General features: G+C 40.6%; 3 protein-coding genes across 12 annotated transcripts in view; 2 read left to right on the forward strand and 1 right to left on the reverse strand.

Moving 5' to 3' along the window:
- Positions 1-101: 101 nt before the first annotated feature.
- On the reverse strand, positions 102-2,231 carry mixl1 (Mix paired-like homeobox). Its single transcript, XM_067572622.1, has 4 exons — positions 1,771-2,231; positions 1,339-1,559; positions 1,040-1,160; positions 102-741 (listed from the first exon to the last, which is right to left on the reverse strand). The coding sequence occupies exons 1-4, from the start codon at positions 1,865-1,867 to the stop codon at positions 164-166; spliced, it is 1,017 nt and encodes a 338-aa protein (XP_067428723.1). The 5' UTR covers positions 1,868-2,231; the 3' UTR covers positions 102-163.
- Positions 2,232-6,444: 4,213 nt separating this feature from the next.
- On the forward strand, positions 6,445-14,894 carry acbd3 (acyl-Coenzyme A binding domain containing 3). Its single transcript, XM_067571955.1, has 8 exons — positions 6,445-6,762; positions 8,376-8,517; positions 8,840-8,980; positions 9,285-9,443; positions 9,795-9,969; positions 10,401-10,653; positions 11,221-11,508; positions 12,386-14,894. Exons 1-8 carry the CDS (start codon positions 6,492-6,494, stop codon positions 12,598-12,600), a joined length of 1,644 nt encoding a protein of 547 aa, XP_067428056.1. The 5' UTR covers positions 6,445-6,491; the 3' UTR covers positions 12,601-14,894.
- A 1,224-nt stretch (positions 14,895-16,118) lies between these two features.
- nhsl1b (NHS-like 1b) overlaps positions 16,119-21,012 on the forward strand; it is a 112,159-nt gene continuing 107,265 nt past the window's right edge. For 4 of the 10 annotated variants that reach the window (XM_067573327.1, XM_067573325.1, XM_067573336.1 and 1 more), the window contains exon 1: positions 17,384-18,057. In XM_067573327.1, coding sequence (XP_067429428.1) covers positions 17,739-18,057 — 319 coding nt within the window. In that variant the 5' untranslated portion in view covers positions 17,384-17,738. The other 6 variants (XM_067573324.1, XM_067573330.1, XM_067573331.1 and 3 more) reach the window with 6 other exon arrangements.

Consider the following 21,012-nt stretch of genomic DNA (forward strand, 5'->3'; position numbering starts at 1 on the left):
TATTTGGTTTTCTTCTTTATTTACAAGTACGGTTCACATGAAACCAACCAACAGTTTAATACAATTTTACAATAAATAAAACAATATTTTTATGCACACAAACAACTTGTATACCAGCTCTTCTGATACATGTAGCTTTCTTTATATCAGCTCTTATGATACATCACATAAAACCACCAAAGCCAACCATGGCCTCGTTTTCCCAGTCAGAGTCTGAATCAGTAAAGTCCTGCGCCTCAGTGGCATGGATCGGAGAGAAGTGACTGAACCTGTCCCCCGTGGCCCTCACTTGTTGGTACTGGATTTGACACCCGGTATCCTTTGGTGACGACCTGCTGAAGTTATTCTGGGTCGGGATGGGAGGGATCACCACTTTCATCTCTGGTCCGATGGTCTTGTTAGGTGGGAAATTGTCATATTCCACCAGAACCTTTGAACCCTGGTTTCCAGTGATGGGGGCTTGGACTGTGGGCTGATGCTCGTTCTCCTTGGGATAAAGATGGACATTACAGCAGGGGACGTTAACACTCAGCTCATGGCGCTGCATCTGCTCCGGCTTCACTCTGGTTCCCTCCTTGTCATAGATGCAGGAGACAGGCGTGTGTTCGTAGCTGCTGGGTTTGGTTGGTATACTGGTCCTGTGTGTGTCCTCTGTGTTTTGGTGCATTGTCGGTCTGACACTGTCCTCTAGCCCAAATCCTCCCACCCTGTGTGCCTCAGCACCATGGTGGTTGTCATAAACTGAAAGAAAAAGCAAGAAGAGAATAACATTAAGAAACATGGCTAAGTTTTACATTTTTTAAGTTTTTCAAGCAACTTATGAAAACTTGGGTGACTTTAAACCAGGTGTAAAAATACATTAAGGAAGATATTTCAATAACAAACTACCATATTCATTGGTAAATGTGACTTAAATGGAAGGACTACATTTTCATGTGGAGGGACAAAAACTACAGCTGAGCAAGTACACTTGATGCCAGAGTGGGAAAAAAGTGGATTTGAAGACAAAATAGAGTGAAAATATGGCTGTAATAATCACCTTTCTCGGGGCCCATCCTGCTCTGGAGTTGGCTGAAGGCTGAGGGCGGGTTGGAGACCTTCATGGACACTGATGAGCCAACTTGGCGACGAGATTTTGCTCTTCTGTTCTGAAACCACACCTGGAATTTGGGAAACAAGAGAAGCGTTATGGTAACGTTACAAAAGCGAGGTTGATCTTGTTTCTTTTTTTTTTATCTGGCTACATTTATTCCCCTATCATTTTTTATCAAATTGCCTATTCAAATAATCATACCACAATTTTGGATTAATTTATGTGGCATTTAAAGTAGACATTACCTGAATTCTGGACTCTGGCAGCCCGGTCAGAGCCTCCAGTCTCTCTCGTAGGTAGATGTCAGGATATTTAGTGTCTGAGTAAACTTTCTCCAGCACTTCAATTTGCTGCTGGGTGAAGTTGGTCCTCTTTCTCCTGTGAGTCAGTATTGCCACACATTTATCCGCCCTCGGTACAGAGTTTGCAGTGTTGAAGTAGTTTGTAACATCTGAGGCTCCGTAATCTGGAAACAAAACACAAATTATTTAGTTGACAACCCAGATAAATCGGAGTCAAAGAGAAATGAAACTGGACTTGTGCGTAAAATACGCACAGAATCAGAAGTGTTGGCGTTATTTTTCTGTGACTAAACTTCTGAAATCAGTATCAAAGCCAGTTTAGCCAGTGGAAGCGTATGAAATGAAGTAAGAATCCCAGCATTGTCAGCCACCAACCTGAGTTCACCATGCTGTTCTTCTGCAGAGCTCCTTCATGATACATCTGGAAGTGATTCAGATCCCCGACGCGCAGATTTCCATGAACAGCAGACATGATCCTCAACGTCTCAGACTGAGTTTGAGACCTGTGCCGGACTTGCTGGGCTTAAATCCCCCCGGTGATCAAAGGTGATGCTGTGTGGATGTGTGAATGGGGCAGCCATCAGTGCCGGCTGGCACTGCAGCAGCCGTGCAGCAACTTCAGACGTCTGCAGGCCGGCGGAGGTGTGAAGGCATCACACCTTGAACGGTGGAGCGGCCTCAGGTCTCTTTTAAAGGGGTTTTAATGGAATCTGCATGCTCAATACACATCGACAGAGAAAACATTTATCCGCTTTGGAATGGATGAAGCAATAATGGACCTGTAGCCTTCAAAGAGAGACCGTCGGAAACTGCCATTTCCTCAACGGGTCAGAGGCTCTCAAGGGCTGCAGTTTGTTGCTTAATAATAACAGAAATATATACAAGTTTCTAATGTTTCTAATGATCTATTCGGTTAATAATAATAACGAAAAATGTTCCTTACAAAATTAACAGAGGAAAAAAAAATTATATAACATATTATACAGCATATGTTTATATATACAGTATATGGTCACTTCTATATGCAGGGATGTGCTTTATGCATATCTGATGAAATACTGTATATTTGATAATGAGTATATTTGTTTAGTATATGTCTCCAAAACAAGTATAGTGGATAATTAAATAAATAAATATTTTTTTCCACATTGCTCGATCAAAATGTATTTAGTCTGACTTATATCCTGAAAACTAGATTACAATTTCTGTGTATGGCTATATATGATTTTACATAGTTGTTTGCTTTTTTGATGCTGTATCTCTCACTTATGATAAAATGTCAAAGAATATATAAACTGAAAAATGTTCAAGTCCTCCGAGGTCTGCTCCTCAAATCTGATGTATGAAGGAAATGCTTCCTGCTCCCCTTTCAGTGACAACAAAGTTTATCTCAATACACAAACCTCAGTTCAAAAGTACTCAGGCTTGGGCACTTGTTACTGAATTGGTCATTTGATTCATGGGGGATCAAGTCAAGAGGTCAGGTAACACCACAGACACACTAATTTGTTCCCATGTATTTGGACAAGATTTGCAGGAATGACATGGGATAGTCATATTTATGACCATATTTTGAATGAATTTTGCATATATGCAATAATTTATTACATTTTGGGTGTGGGTTCACATCATTACTGCAATACAAACTGAAAACATAAAATGATTGCAAGACTTTTAACCACATCCCCCATTTATAAGATTTATGGAATACAGCTGTAACTGGGTTGAAGTCATTGTGAAGTACATTGGATTTTTAGCTAAAATGGATTTAAAAGTCAGTTACGCTCCTGAAAGAGACCTTAAGGTTACATCTGGTAAATTTCTTGTTCATCTCTGTGTGAAAATTACAGGATAGCCATGATGTCATTTCACATCCACAACAGCACTTATTGATCTCTGTACCTTGACACATGCAGCATTGTTCAGGTAGGATGTGCTTGTTGGTAGAGTCATTCACAGTTCACAGGTTTGCTTTGTCTAGTGGCCCCTAATTGGGTATTGCCTGTGTGCACAGACCAGATTGCTATGCTAAAATCAGGCTGTTGAAGTTCCTGATCCTTTGTAACAGGGCGGTGATCAGAAAGCAGATCAAGAAATTAACACTGTACTCTTCATACATTCATTTCTGGCAACAAAGCTCTTTAGTCATAGCCAACAAAAGTAGGAATTCAGCATTGCAAGTGCAGATAATGAATTGGCACCTTTGCATTTAGTGTTTGTATTGAGTTATAATTTTCCTCTTGGCAGCTCATGGTAGAGATTTTACATTTAAATGAGATTAAAAGAAGACAGTTCTAAGTTGATTAATGCAGATATTGCAGTTGGCAGGCTGCACTGTCAAACATCAAACAGTAAAAACACTTGTGGATTTGTACTGGCCATCTCCAGTGAGCAGCTCCCTCTGTAGACACAAACAAAAGCATATCGACACCTTCAAAGGCTGACCGCTATTTAACCCACAGTTTAACCTGACCACTATACATTTAACAGACAGACAGGTAAATTATCCTCACAAGTTTGCAGGGATATGTTAAAATCTCAGCTGTCTTATGGGCCTTTGTTATGAGTTCAGTGCTTGTGTATTTGATTTGACTTATAGAGCTGCAGTAATGGCTTCCTAATAAAATGTGCTCATTGTGTAAAGCTGCAGAAATATTATCAAAAGTATTGGTTGAGTGTAACTATGGAGATGGTTGTTGTTATTATGTACACAGATTATGAACAGAATTGTGAATGTTACGGTAAAAAATAGCCATACTTTCTAAAAGAAATAAACAGAATAATGACAGTAAATAAATTCTTTTAAACCCACAGAAAAGTTTAATGGAGATCCCAAAGATTTAAAAGATTCCAAATATATCAGGCTGAATCTTGGGAAAATGTGTATAAAATTACGCATAAAACTAGAAGTTGAATTAGAATATTTTATTTTGATGGAATAGTGGAGCTAGAAAAACATGGAGTTACTGGTTTGAATATTTCACTTTGTAAATCAGCAGAAAAGCAGAAAAAGAGTTGGAACAAGCTGAATAGCTCAATGTAATAGTTGTGAATTATTGGACACTGTGGATTATTTTTATAATCTTGAAGTCCCGCTCCAAAAATGTGTTTTTCTTCTTGTTCTTTCATGTTTGAGAAAGCTGTTTTCACAATCATCTGAATTCCTTTCTAAATTCAATTATAAAAAGTTCAAACGATGGGTGAGACCTCAAGAACTTGGATTTATGGATGTGAAATTTTCCCAGAAAAATGAAAAGATGAACTTTCTGCTTTTTGTTTTCACAGTATAGTGTTACATCCTTGGCTTCCAGCTTAATTGAATAGTTAGTTTGAATGTCAAAACGATCCTCAAAATGTTTTTTTCTCCAGAATCCTGATGTATTCTGACATAAAATAGATGTTTAGTTGTGTCTTCAGTTTTGTTTGATATCTTTATTGAGAAATATGGCACATGAGAAGAGAAAACAATGTCAGTTTAACAATGAGAATCACAGTTTGTATTTATCTATCGGGACAGTGTACAGTTTTTAACATAAATGATGTATTGCACCAAAGTTAGCTCAAAGCTAATTTACATCTGCAGTCACCCACAATCAAAACATACAACAGCACAACAACAAACAGTACAAAGCAAAAAACATACAGAACACATTATACAAAATACAAAGCTACACACAACAGCACATCACATACACCCATAATATCAACTAGAAATTAATAATGTAAACTTGTTAAATTAAAAGCAAGATTATTTGCATTAATGAGAAGACTATATATTAAATTTAGATTCAGTGGTTACAGAGCTGAGTGGTTTTTCACAGATTTTTTAATTTGGTTTTGAATGTATTGATTGAACTGCAGCTTTTCATATCATCAGGTAGGGTATTCCACTAAGTTGTGGCTTTCACAGAGAAAGCTGACTGCCCGAATGCAGTGTGACGAAATGTATCGTCACACTATACTCTTGTATAGAGGATATTCTGGAGGATCTAATAGAACTAACTGAGTGAGTGTACACAGTCACATAGTGGAGGAGGAGCCAAACCATTTAAAAATTTATAAACTAGGCACAAATTTGAGAATAATCTAAAATTCTTAAAGCTAATTAAATTGTATTTCTCCAATACCCTACAGTGATGGAAATGCATTGGCTTTTTGTCCAGAGTTTTTAGAGTTTGTTTGTATAAGGACTCAAGAGGTTTCATGGCTGTTTAATAATAATAATAATAATAATAGTATAATCAAAATACTGTGCATCTCAATGGATCAAAAGAAAAACAAGCCAATCTTTATGCCTTTTAAAAGTGTTTTTATACTATTCATAGTTCAAGCCCACAAAAACATAAAGCAAAACGAGACAAACTCACACACATATGTTTGTCTTTTTACCCTTGTGAGGACACTCATTGACATAATACATTCCCTAGCCCCTTACCCCAACCCTAACCATCACAACTAAATGCCTAAACCCTTTGAAGTTGTGAGGACTGGCCAAAATGTCCTTACAACACAGAAATGTCCTCACAATGCTGGTTTTTTAATGAAATTGAAAACACACACGTTGTTCTGGGTCATTTTTGGGGACATTACACAGATTTATAACCACTACCTGCTGAACCCCTAATCCTAACCTAACCAAACAATCTGCCTTTCTCCAATTAACTGGTCTGTAGTCTAAAATTTGCCCCCGAAAGTAGCCTATGACACACACACACACACACACACACACACGTACGCACACACACACGCGCGCGCGCGCGCACACACACACACACGCACACACACACACACACACACACACACACACACACACACACACACACACACACACACACATACACACACAATAAATGAAATAAAATTTGCTCAAAAAAGTGCATGAATTAATTGTCTCCTTCATTTTTACAAAAATCACATATGTTATCGATATCTACAAATCTTGAGACGAGTTTGTTGGTGAGATATATAACTTAATGAATATGTTTATTTATCGGCTTCGTCATTATTTACATCGAGAAAAAAAAAAAAAAATCTCCCGGAACTTCCGCCAAGTCTAAACGGAAGTAGGTACGTGGCTGCTTCAGCTGACAGTCTACATGATGGCGACAGAGGTTCAGAGCGGCGACCTCGACAGTGCTACTTCTTCCAGCCGGCTCGAAGTTTCTATCGACGGCCTCACCCTCAGTCCGGACCCGGAGGGTGAGCAGAGCCAGGCTGAAGAGCCGGACCCCGAGCCCACGGAACCCGGGACCGATTCGCCGGGTGCCGACGAAGGCGAAGATGGAGAGTCTGCCAAATCTGCGATAGAGAGGAAATGGGGCTTTTCTCTGCAGGAGCTCTACGGAATGGCCCTTAAATTCTTTAAAGGTATTTAATGTTAATTGTAATCTTACATTTTTAACGCATCATAACGGCTCGCATTCGAACCGACCGTTGAACGGTGAGACGTCGCTGGCCGAGGTTAGCCGTTTGCTAACGTTAGCTACTAGCTGTCAGCCGCTGTCAGCCGCAATATTATATTAGCTCCACAGCTAGCTCACGAGTAGCCAACACACTGCTAACAAGCTGTTAAAGGGTAAAACAAGTGTGTATGCCTCTGGTCGCTGCACATTTCCACCCGCCTTGCCTCACTTGTGTTATGTGCCCCCTGCTTTGGGTTTGAGAAGAGTAACTTGACATGTCATGAGTCTGGAAGTCATGCGCCTGCTCCACCTTCCAGTAATGTAAAGGCTCTACCCACCCCGATAATGCTCATAATGATTTGTTTGGAAGGGAAACACGCCCTGCCCAGCATCTGCAGCAGCTAAAAGGAGCCTGCAAGTCGGCTGGTAACTCGGATTTTTCTCTAAACTAACCCACTGGCCGCTGACAGTGTTCCTGCTGTGTGAGCTTAATTAAAGTTACCTCTGGGCTTAAAAACCGTTTCTTAGTCTTAAGTCCATGTTTTTAAAACAGTGTTTTTAAGGCCACGTTTTAGTGTTCACTAGGCTGTAGTCTCTGTGACCATTAGCCTGTTAACAGCTCAGTTGTTGCCTCTTTATCTATACCAATCACGCTGCTACTACTACAACCGTGAGTCTATTAAGGAAGTGTAAGTTGATCAGTATCCTTTATATGCATATAAACTGGGGTGCTTTACCCACCTTTACAGAGTTCATTTCATTATCTTTAAGACAGCATGAAAAACATATGCTTTTGTAAAATGACAACAGAATGAAATCGAAATGGAGGAAAAAAAACAGCTATTACATGTCCTGATTTATGTTTAAACCCTTATTTCAGTAGCCTAATAATCAGACTTGCCATTTCTTTTCACTTGATTCATTCATTTGAATAACTGAACAAATGTGAGATGTAGGAGATGATTTAGCTGTCTGGAACTAGGCTATTATTTGAGTCTTGGTTCATCTTGCCAAGTGATATGTAATAAGAAATAGCATGCAAACAGTAGGAGTCATTAACCTCACAAAAAAATCTACTAAAATGTCAATGGTTGTGTCAAATGTCACTTCCTGAACACACGTAAGCCATTTTGAACACTGGGAGTTTGAACTGTTTTTATTGGAACAAAGAACTAGTGAAGACTGTGCAAACAGGTTTGGGCCTAGTTACCCTTCTGTGTGATAGTAATCTGCTCTTTGTATTTCTTGTCAGGTAGGGTTAGGTCTAATTGTTTTCTTATATACATAAATTGCTTCTTGACTCACTTCAGTATAAAGTTTAAGTGTGACTGAAGTGATCTTTCCATGAGGTGTTACTGGATTATGTAGTGTCCATTGTGTTTGAAAAGGACAAAGGGCACAATTATCAGTGCAGTTGTTAAGTACCTCACTCGATAGTCTTGGAACAAGAATATGACACCCTATATGTTACTACTGTTTTAGAAAAACACAAAGGTTTACTTTAGTATTCACAGTCGCTGTTCACTGCAAGACATAAAAACAAATAAATGCAAACTATTTCCAAATTGCTGTTCTCAGATAAAGATGGTAAGGCCTTCCACCCGACCTATGAGGAGAAGCTTCGGCTGGTGGCTCTGCACAAACAGGTGTTACTCGGCCCCTATAATCCAGATGCTTCACCAGAGGTTGGCTTCTTTGATGTCCTAGGCAACGATCGCAGGTAACCCCAGCAGATATCTGTATGTGTGTGTGCGTGCCTGTGCATGTGACCTTCGAACTCTGGTAGACATTAGTCTAGTAATTTTTCTGTGTTTCGGGAAACTTGAAATGAAATGTTGACACAGTCCAATTAACATTTTTACAATTAAATCAGAAAAAATGCTTTTGGCTGGAAAAGTGAGTTTCTGTTTTGTTCTGAGAAAGAAAAAATGGTTGTTACAAATGCTACAGATATAAATATCTATTGTTTTGTGATCATAAAATGATGCCACAGCATGTAAAAAAAGTCCCCTCCATCACCTCCATTTTCGCTCTGTGCACAGGAAAGAGTGGGCCTCCCTGGGTAACATGGAGAAGGAGGAGGCCATGGTGGAGTTTGTCAAGCTGCTTAACAAGTGCTGTAACCTCTTTGCTCCGTACGTCACCTCACACAAGATTGAGAAGGAAGAGCAGGAGAGAAAAAGGTAAGGTGCTCACTTCAGTTCCCCTGAGGGAGATCCCTCAGCTACAGTGTGTAAATACAGACTTGGGCTACATTTGTCCTATATGCAGCCAGCAAAGCTGTGAAGCAGCACTTACTTTGAGTGGACCGGTTATACCTGACCTTGTTAGAGTCCCTTGTCTGTTCTTGCAAGCTGCAGAATGATTTGTCATAATTTTCTCAAAAAAATAAAAATATATCACATTTCATATTTTGACAGATGGTGTATGAATACTTCTAGTTCCCATCATTTTATATCCTTTGTTTGTCTCTTTGCGCTTACCCAGGAAAGAAGATGAAGAGCGTCAGCGGCAGGAGGAGGAGGAGAGGGAGCGACAAAGGCAGGAGGAGGAGAGACGGAGGCTTGAGGAGGAGGAAAGGCTGAGGAGGGAGGAAGAAGAAAGGAGACAGGCAGAGGAGGAGAGGCTACGGGTGGAACAGCAGAAGTATGTGTGTCTGTGTCACTCTGTGTGTGTGTGTGTGTATTTTTGCATAATGTGCTTGGGATACCAATATATCGATTTGACTTCTACATGATCATCACACTCCCCTCACATTGACATCTACAGGGATGTTATCTTTTCAGCTCTGAAACTGCAACAGATTCTTTGTCAAGCTGGTCACTTTAGCAGAGTCGGTGCTTGGCTGAAACTTGATCCACACCGGACAATCTCCCTGCTCACTGCATCCCTTCTCTCTATGTTAAAACCAAACAACTTTCCATTGTCACCATCGTCTCCTCTCTGTCTTCTGTATTCCCATCTTCACCAACTCTCCCTCGCTGTTCTATTTCCCAGACAACAGATAATGGCGGCATTGAACGCTCAGACAGCCGTGCAGTTCCAACAGTATGCTGCCCAGCAGTACCCCAACAACCCTGAACAACAGCTGGGCCTCATCCGTCAGCTCCAGGAACAGCATTACCAGCAGTACATGCAGCAGCTCTACCAGGTCCAGCTGGCCCAGCAACAGGTAGGAAGTATTCAGTGACTGATTGACAGACTTTCATGCATATTGTTTGTGTGTGTATTTGTGTTTTTTTTCCCCCTGATGTCATGGTGTAATGTGACGAATCATTCCCAAGTAAAGAGTTAAGTAGCAAAAAAAGCCTTTGACATGCCAAAAAGGGCGCCAGTCAAATGGTAATTTTGAACACTGTTCTTCATGTGTACAAAAGATTTGTTCCTTAGATAATCAAGGTAAATTGTTGAATTGTGAGTTTAGTATTGTGCAAACTCATCTTGACTATAGATTTATGCCATAATGATGCAGCTTTACATGCATACAGATGTCATGATAGCAGGAGTCTGTGCTCCATCCAACAACGTGGTAGAAACAGAACATTCTTGGGTTATGTCTCTAGTTTGATGTTGTTACTCAGCATCATCTTCCTCTTGTTCCAGGCGGCCTTACAGAAGCAGCAGCAGCAGCAGCAGGCTGACTCGATGATGCAGGCCACCCTGGAAGCCAGTAACTTCAACAGCGGTGAGCCCGTTCCCGCCTCAGCAGCGGGACCATTATGTGCTGCTCCACCACCAGCTGGAGAGGAAGCCCCTACAGTCAACGGAGGTCAGTCGGACTCGTACTCGGAGAGCATGGACCGTGAGCCTGAGCCTGAGCCGGCAGAGGAAGTCTCAGAGAACGGGCCTTTATTAGGTTTGTGGGCTGTTTTTATGTTTGCCTCATAAAAAACAAAACGAATCATAAACACACTGTTAACGGAGTAACTGTTGACCTGACCATAAAGAATCTACAATAGTCCTTGTTGTGCAGCTAATGGGTACAGAACAGAGAAGGATAGATCTCTGTCACACTAACAAAGCTTTATACCAAACCTGAAACCTGATTCTTACCTGCTGCGTCCTTGTTGATGTGAGCTGGAGGGCAGGGAGGAGGAGAGCTGAAACAAATGACACATGATAGTCTGCTGGTTTAGGTGTCATCCATCCACACTTACAGAAGTGTCAGCACCCGCACCAGAAATGAACGAGACCATCGCCTCATTCCAAAACATACATCCGTAGCTGAACTAATCCACTGTGGCTTGCTGCTCACTCTCAAAATAATGTTTAGAGGAAAGATTGGATGGCTGTGTATGCAGAAGAAAACTCTTTGCCATTAGTCACATTTGCACATGCATGGTCTCTCTCTCTGACACACACACACAACATAAACAAATTTTTTACAACACATTCAAAAAGTCTCTTGTCCCTCCGATAACAGCGGACTCCCCACCAGTCATAGCTGCTCCCTCCATGTGGACGCGGCCACAGATCAAGGACTTCAAGGAGAAAATCCGGCAGGACGCCGACAGCGTGATCACGGTGGGGCGCGGCGAGGTGGTGACGGTGCGCGTACCCACCCACGAGGAAGGCTCTTACCTGTTCTGGGAGTTTGCCACGGACTATTATGACATCGGCTTTGGGGTCTTCTTCGAATGGACAGATGCAGCCTCTGCTTCGGTCAGCGTGCACGTGTCAGAGTCCAGTGATGAGGACGATGATGATGAAGGTGAGGCGCATGTGTGAGTGGTTCTGCAGTGATTCTGCCTGAAATATGTTCAGGTGTGGCAGAAACACCAGATCTACGTCTCCTGGTTAAAAAAACATCATCTTGAAGAGTCAGTTTTACTGCGTGTGGGTGTTGGTGCCTGAGAACAGACCAACACCCACAACAATCAATTTTTCCCAGGATTGTAAAACTTTGCTAGCTGTTCCCTCAGTTTCACTATTGGGTATAAAATGGTATATATGGGTCACAATTCCCTTTATGATCTTTATTATTTGCTATAAATGCTATTCATCATATTCTGCTATTTATGATGTATTCAAGTCATTGTGGTTATTTACACTTCCATCTTTTCCACAGAAGAAATGTGTTGCTTTGAACGAGAATGCTTTATTCTTATCTTATGTTCAGAACTTGTCTACGCCATAGTTAAACATCCACAGGCACTCCCTGGAGCAGAGGAGAGGTCCTGATAGTTTTTATTGGAAAGCAAAGCAATGGTGTGAATAGTAATGAAAAATGGCAATATTGTGCAACACGATTGGCATGGTCTTGTTGGCTTATGGTCAACATTAGCCTTGAACAGATATACCAGGCCTTCTAAACTTCACTTCAAAATGTATGCTGATGTAGCAGTTGTGTATAAAAGTCTGTGTCACATTTAGTCATAAACCTCATGTATCCGTTCGGTAAAATGCAAGTTTTGCACTCTGTTTTGCATCTGAAATAGGTTCATGATGTTGTTAGCCATATTAAAGTTAATGATAGCATTTTATCATGATGGCAAAAGTGTCAAAAAGGAGCCCTCTGTGTGCAATTCACAAATTTTAATCTCTCCTGCTTTCCTCCATAACTTTATTTGTTGCTCTTGTGCCCACAGGTGATCCTCCTAGTGAGGAGGAGAAGGCAAAGAAGGAGGCAGGGAAGCCCCAAGTGGATGAGATTGTGCCGGTGTACCGGCGGGACTGTCACGAGGAGGTGTATGCTGGCAGCCACCAGTACCCCGGTCGTGGAGTGTACCTGCTCAAGTTTGACAACTCCTATTCACTTTGGCGCTCCAAGAGTGTTTACTACAGAGTCTACTACACCAGATAAGCCTGAATACAGACACAGGGGGAGCCAAGGAGTGTGTATGTTCATATATATGTGTGTGTGTGTGTGTGTGTGTGTAGGTGGAGATTCGTGTGATGGCAGCCTGTATGCGTGTGTGCGTGCGTGAAGGAGAAAGTGATACCAGATCTATTCTGGACACAGCCACCAGAGGGTGACAAAGAGACACATCTGGAGCCCTGGTTTGGAGATTGGACTAATATGTATGTACTTTATGTGTATGCGTGTCCCATGATACACCCATGCTAAATCTTGTCATCAAGCCCTTGGAAGAGGAGTGTTTACTCCTGTTGTATATTCACCACCTGACCTTGCTGCGCTCACGTAGATCAGGCTATAGGACTTTGCTCTTATATTGTATTTTACCACTTTTCACCCTGGGCTCTTCTCCTGTCATCGCCTCAGCCCAACACTGTCCAGCGTGGCCTTGCGGCTGCTTCTGCCCTGAATGACGCTTTCATAACCGCGAACGGAAACGCGGCGAGCCCAGCGCTCTGAGCCAGCGTTTCCTGTTCAGCGGTAATGGTGGTTGTTTATCCCACGAGAACACAGACAATGTAATGTTGAAAATCAAATTACATTGCAAATGTACTTCATAACACTATGCCTTTTGTTCCACAGAGAGCTTCTGGTCTTTGCCAAGTCTCACACACATTAAAAACACCAGTGTACACAATCTTAATCATCCTTTTTGTTGTAAAAAAAAAACAGTAGTCTGTTATTCTCTTCCCTAGCCAACAGGCATATATGAATCCTCTCTGATTGTGCACCAGACATATGTTAATGGGTTGTTTGTTTTTTTTACGGCGTTTACTGGCAGAACTTATGAAGGAAGAAGTCATTCCATTGTTTAGTGAACTCTAAATGAAGACATGGGTGTTAAGAGAATAGGTACAAAATAACATGGAAAAGTATGGTTGTCAAATCAAGCATCTCAGTGTGTGATACAGGATAAGAGGTTTAAAAACAAATGACTTGATAAATATTTGCTTTCCCTTTCTCCTAGAATGGGATGTTATTTCATTTTGTCTCACTACTTTACAGTCCCTGCTTCTATGGTTACTCCACATGACAGATTACGTTACATCATCAGCTGACCAGATCTTTTGCTCCTCACGTCTTTATTAAAGTATCAAGGAAAATGAGCTAGTATTAGGACAAATGTTGTGTTAATACAATCTGGGAAGGTTTTTTTGTGTCATTCCGTGTGTTTGGAGATGCTGTACTCAGCTCTGACACACGAGAAAATCAAAGATCAGTAACCGCCGATGTTTTAGAGGTCATGACACGCTGTTACATCTCTTCAGCGCTCACAAATCGAAAATCCATAACCTGAAATACAGTGTTGCTGTTCAATCGTTTTTTTGTTCCTGGTATGAATTAATTCAATTTGTCATCTCAAATATGGTATTGTGAATAAACTGAGATGATCTAGACTTAATATTGTGTCTTGGATGATGTGCTTGCTTACTAACTCAGTTGTATCATCAAAATTTTTAAGATGAATTTCATTGTCACAATTAAGTCATTCTGTTCAGCTTCATGTTGCATTTCCATGATTTGTTGTACTTACCACCCAGGTGCATTATCAGCAGTGCTGTATGAACTGTGTTCCGTCTAAATCTGAACGATGGTTGCTGAATGGGGAATGTGTTTGGTGGGTGTCAGATATATTTGGTTTCACTTGTATGTTTTTATGTGTGTAACCAAACCTGAAAGACAAAAGAGGAGAGGCGAGTAACTTGCAAGTTGAGCAAAGTCCTTTTCTCAGTGTCAGTTTGTCATATTATTTAATTAAGAGGTCGCTCCTGCCTCCTATCCATTCAGTGATTCGTGTAACAAACTCTCACTACCTATGGCTTAACCCAAGCTATAAAGTTCAAGAAAGTTCCCATATCTTCTGATGTGTGATGTTTTGTTTTTCTTAAGTTTCTTGTTACTCACCAAATGGTTTGAGTTGATTTGTTCAAGCCTTGTATGTAAATAATTCTATAAATGAGTTTATGTATGGGTTTTTAGATGTGGAAGAAGGCTATGGTTTTGAGGATCAATGCACTGTAAAAATATGGTGAATGAGATATATGTATACATTTTACCCCGAATGAAAGTCCAAAAACTTGTAGGAGGTGTGAAACTGTAAGACTATTGATATGACAGAAACAGAAATGCTCATCTTTTTGTATTGTTTTGACTTGTTTGGATCTCTAATGAGTCGGAAGATCTCTTTTTTGGGCATATATTTAATCTTGATTAAACTTATGTTCATCTCTAGGACTGGACAGTTTGCTTACTTTTCTTTTTTTAAAATTATTTTAATATCTTCTCATCTCGCTTTTAATGTTTGTGTCTTTAAGACCTCTTCCATGGGAGACATTTTGACTTGTCATAGCAGGAAAAGCACAGGTGGATCTAATGAAACTAATGATTCTATTGAAGAGTCCCAACAAGCCTTTAAGGATAAGTTCACAATTTTTCAAGTCTGTCTTGAAACGACAGTCCGGTGCCCATAAGAACACTGAAAGAGGTTTTACTCTTACTGTTCATACTGGCTATTAAAAGATCCCCTTCAAGTGTGCTTTTAGGCTAATTTAAGTGACACAAGCCAAAATTAATTTTGTGCAAAAATGCATTTAAAAGTTTATCTGAAGCTTATATAAAGCCTTTTATCATCAAATCCCCCCTTTGTGTTCCCTCTGACAGTATTTCCCTGTTGCTCTGCAGTGGAACTATAGTAACAGAAAGAGGGACTTTGGCACTATAAAGACCATTTTTGCCCCGAAGGAGGCTTGTGGATTTTGGCCCCACTTACATTGTAAATACATTATGAAGGGATCTTCTTATGACCAGTATGAGCAGGAGGAATGATTATTGCAAGAAAAACCTATTTCAGTGTTCATCTGGACCTGACTATTGTTTTAAAAAATGGTGATTCTGTCCTTTAATTAATGCTATTGATTACACATTATGTATTTTTTGGGGTTTTTTTGCAGTGCATTGTCAAACATTGGGCTCTTTGCCTTGCCTTTAAACAGCAACAGAAGCACCAGAAGATTAAATTTAAACAGAAAAAAAGTCAATATCTGGAATGTGAGGACATCAAAAAATGACCTTGGAACAACTGAACAGTACAGGCTTGTTCCTTTTTCCACCAGTAATGAATGTGTCATCCTCAAGCTGCTTTCCTGTCAAACACATTTTGTGCTGAGGGAAGGAAACATGCGGATGTTACTCAAGTGTAAAAAGACAATCCACCTTGCCTACTGTCTTTTCCAAAAATGCACATAAGATGTTACATTGTTCAGAGGAAAGCGAGGAAATCTGTATCAGCCTTTTACGTCCAAGAATTGAGTGACTCGTTAAACTATTGCCACAGAGAACATATCAGGAGGAGAGGAATTTGAAGATTTCCAGTTAGCTTAGTAATGAGAAACATGACAGCTGGAATACTTTCCTGGATTTAATATCTTACAGGCACCCGTTAAGTTGCTGTGCTCCCTTAAAGACACCAGGGGGCACAGAAAAGTCTGCAAAGACACATGTGCCAACTGCACATTGTTATCCAGATATTTGAAAGACTACTGCAGTTGTGGCTTGCATATTTTAAAACCGAGCTGGGCAAATGGTATCTCATTGATGATGAGGGTTTGCTCCCTCTGTGGAATTTAAAGAGCAATGGTGGGAATGCCAGGCGGTGGACTGGAACCAGGCCCTGGACAAACATGCCTTTTACAAGAGAGGAGAGATAAATCACAGACAAGTGTTCAGAGAGGGTTATTTTAAAAGGTATGGCCAAACAACTAAAATACCCTGGTATTGTTTTCTCATAGTAGTTGGTGGCTATGGGTTACTACCCTCTTTCTTTAATAGCTACGTTTTGCTATGTAAAATTATATGCTAACTCAGATTTTTAGCTAGCGTGAGGAAGGAAAGCGCCGTCTTTCGCGGCTCATTTTTTTTAAATTTAAGAAAACTTAAGTTTTCCAAACCATTCACGAGACACCAAATATAATTAACAGGTTTGTAACACTTACACTAACAAGATGGCACTAAGTAATCTAGCTAATTTATTTAAATAACGCTAGTTAAAACAAAATTGCACTGTAATTTTGCTAGATTGACGTTAGCTATAACGTAACGTCAACGTAGCTAGCGCTAACGGTACAGGGAATACACCTTTATGTCACATCTCTGCAAATCACAGCATGTAAGTTTAATGTCTTTAATTTCTTAAAGACATTGAAATTAATGTACTTAAGTTTTTAAAAAACTAACTAAAGCTAAAAATTTTAAAACTACATAATATTGTACAAAAACAATGGGTTCAAGGGAGGTTTAATAGAATCTAAGAACGTTTTTTCTAATGGTTTATCACTAACGTATCTGTTATTGTTACATTTAATTTGGAAATACCCATTAAAATACCGATTAAATGAGCCCTAATTTATTATCTTAATTATAAACATAACATATTTTGAAAAGGCACTCAATCATTTCTTTAAATTTTAATTAAGAAAATTAGTCCTCCTTTCGTCCCAAAATGAAATAATTTTCAGTTGGATTTCCACAAATGAAAGAGTAACTTTTTAAGACATATTGTGTCTTAAATAGACATAAAATGAACAAAAAAATATTGACTGCATTCAGTCTCATGATTTCCTCCAAGTTTCCTCTCAGTTTGTTGGTGGTCTTCACTCCTGTTCCAGACTGGAAGAGCTCCGGTCCTGGTTTTCATCAGTCCGCTCCACTGGCCGGAGGAAGGCAGGTAAACTCTCCTCTGTATAAGTGGCTCCGGCTCCAGTTGCTACAGGTGGTTGTAGTATTTTCCGGGTTTTTATTTGTACTTTCCCCCCTACTTTTCCTTGTGTTTTTTTTCCTCCTCTCCCCAGCCTGCACTCTGTCTGGTTGAATTTGAATAGACTTTGGGATGCAACGTCTCCAGTGTACAGCAGCACAAAGTCCCATGCTTTGAAAAACAAAAATATGGCGGGATTGAAGGGTTATGCTGCTTCGCAAACAACACGGGCTACCGGACGGCGATGCGTCTTTGCGGGTTTGTTTTAAAGCTGTGAAGTTTACGCGTGAACAGTTTTCGGTCCCACTGGAGTTATTGGTATGAAATAAACATGCCCTTTCATCAGAGGAGCATTGAGCCGCGGCGTGTTAGTAGGTTATCGGCGAGGGATGGCTGGATACCGGGGGACGAAACCGGGAGACGCAAACTGCGGAAACCTGTTTTATTCTCGTCTTTGGATGAGGTTAGCTGTCACACATTGACCAGCATAATTTACCAACTTTCCGACCTTTCTCGACATGCCAGCGACATCTTCCTGGGCATCGAGATGGAGGCAGGGATGGTGTTCAGAAGATCCTGCAGGATTCAGGGGCGGCTGCACAATCTGCAGGGCGAAGTCCGCAAGTTAGACCCTAAGAAAATCCAAATCCGTAAGTTTTCATTGCTACTCACTTGTTGATAGTCTGTATGTGATTCAGAAATGTGAGTAATGTTACAGCCTGTCTTGTAGTATGAGAACTTGGGTATATCTCTTATAAATTCTTCTTCATGGCCTCATACTATAGTAGTATTATAAAAGATCAAGAAAAGTCAGCATAAACATATAAATTAGACCCATAGGCATGTAATATGCTTATAACAAATGTACATACATGGCACCAAAATACTTATGTACCACAATTTCTCATCAAAGACTGATATGAACTAAGTTGAAATTAGTTTAATTTGGAAAAAAAAGCATCTGGTTGGTGTGCTTATCATTAGGACCTTTGCTAGTGTGTCATAATTACATAATCATTGGTGTGGATAGAGAGATGCTGGTCAGGTCCAAGGTGAGAGAATGATAGAACCAGGGAGGAGTGACCCATGTCTCCTGAACACATGGCTTTGTTTTTCTTGATTTGGACTAATGTTAAGAGGGGCGTTGAGTACTGTCAGACATGATGGATCTCCTCTCAACGGACTGACCATCTGTGTCGAGGGCTTCAGAGGAGGACACTGAGATCACAGAAGGCCCCGCAACCCTTTTTCTCCATTACTTCTTGCTGTTTTATGCGTGTAAACAAAGTTGGTCAACACAGTGATAAATGGGAAATCAATCTCCTTTGCTGGCTTTTGTTGTTTTTGATTTGTTTTGCTGCCCATATAAACCTACCTCCTGTAGTCTCACAAACAGTAGTTACATATTAACCCAGACTTTGACTCACACTGTGGTGACTGTGCCAGCAGCTACCTAAGAATCGAGAGATAAGCCTGTCATTTGTCTGCTCTGATACAGACCCGTAGGAGAGCCTGTGTGCCCTGACTGGGCTGACAATGCAACTCTATACTACTGCTTTCCTATTTAAAAGGTTGTTATGTGTTGCTGTTTACAAACAGAGTAGTTCAGGGATAATGTTCCCATTGCTTCTCTGCATGGCACCTTTGTTTATCTTATTTGCCTCTGAAATATGTTGCAAAGTAGGATAAAGAAGACAAGCCCAAATTTTGCTGGAACATTGGTGAATGAGGAGGATTAAAGTCCTGACTCATTGCGTTTTGTTCCCTTTTTGCTGCCCTTATTCCTATCTGTTCACACAGTCTGGGTCTGAGGGTGACTCACACTCACAGATTTTAAAAGTAGTTGCAGGGAAATGAAAGCAGAGCAGACAGTAGCTAGACACAAGCAAACGTGATGTATGATGAGCAACTACATGGCGGCTACCTTACTCCTGTGTTACTGCATGGCATGACTTACCTGCTCCTATTATCTACACCTGTTGAAGGTTTGATAGAGTCCAAGGAGGGGTTGGGAGTTCCCTTTTTTTTTTTTTTTTAAAGGTTCGTTCACTTAGTCATTCAGTGGAAAATAGCAGCTGAAGAAGACAAGGTGTGAGAGAGCAGACTGGAATGCGGTGTGTTATGTGGTGATTTGTAGTTGTCAGCTCCCACGAAGCCCCAAAGCTAACCCTGGAGTGTACAGAAGCACTGACTGACTGATTCATTACAACACAGACATGTGTGCTGGACTGTGTAACTCTCTCTACACAAACAAACACCTGGCTTTTTAAGTGCACTTCCTAGCATTACTCCAGGAAGGGACTACTGGATTTGAATGTGTCATAATACAGAGCAGCAATTGAAGTTGTTTTGAATGGGTATTTGAATGGACGTTAGTGTGTAATACACATAGCTCCCAGAGACAAAGCATCCATAGACATAGTTACGTTATATTGCAGTCCCATCCACATCTTATTACCCACTAGATAACACAATAGTAATCAACACACTTCACTCCTCCTCCTTGTATGTCTAGTGTTAATTTTAACCTCAAATCCTTAATGAGGTCTCATGACATACTGCCTTGGGGATATAAGTGGCTAGTTAGCCCAAAGAATGTATTACATAATTTTATCAGTTTATAGTTGCATGTTAAAGTATAACTGTGACTGGTCACCCTGTTGTTATCCACTACTGTGGGTCAGGATTCCTACTCTAACCTAAGCTTGGAGATGGATCAGGTTACTGGTGAGGGGCAACTAGAGGGGCCCCTATATGCTGGGGGACTGACATTTAGATAAGGACGTAGTGTGTGTGTGTGTGTCTCGTCTTGCTGTTTGTCTGCCTATGCAGTCAGAGTAATTATCAGAGGACAATTTGAACAGGGGCATGATAGGCAAATGGGATTTCCTCTCCATGTGTACTTTGACTGTCTCCTGCCGCTGTTAATCCATTTGTGCTGAAGAACTGGTCACCAGTGCAGAGGGCAGAGGTCGTTTTCTGGAGCCTCCGAGGGGAACACCTGACACTCAAGAGTCAAGAGTTTAAATAAAGTCTTGTTTGGCTAGCTTGGGTTTCTGCTGCAGGCCGACAAGGCTCACCTCAGCTATGGCTGGCTATTAGATTGCTACTGCTACTTCCAGATGTATTAATGGCATTAGAGACTGTGTGGAAGAACAAGTTAACTTTCATAAAGACACTGGAAATAAAAACAAGAACAGACTGTACAGTCTTGGGACTGTGCATCCATGATGACAACATCATACTTTCTCTGAATATGAGAGGAGGATTGTGGGAGTGGTTCATTTACAGCTGACAGGAGATCAAATTTATGGTTAGATTTTCCAAATAAAACAAATTTCAATGTGCAAAAACAAATATGATTTGTAGAGGATGACAGTTTCAGGAACTGTAAATTAAGTTATTTTTGGGAGAACTCTGGATAGCCTTGTATTGCGTCCATTGTGGTGATCACCAGGGACATCATTCTCCCAGATTCTGAATAGATTAAGAACCACTACTGACATGTCACAAATTTGGAGTTGACTTTTAAGGGAAGTCTGTCTTACGAAATATATCACTGGGTAGAATAGGGAGTATTGCTATTTTAATATTGAAAGTAGGTC

The sequence above is a fragment of the Thunnus thynnus genome, chromosome 18, assembly GCF_963924715.1.
Source record: "Thunnus thynnus chromosome 18, fThuThy2.1, whole genome shotgun sequence".
Lineage (NCBI taxonomy): Eukaryota > Metazoa > Chordata > Actinopteri > Scombriformes > Scombridae > Thunnus > Thunnus thynnus.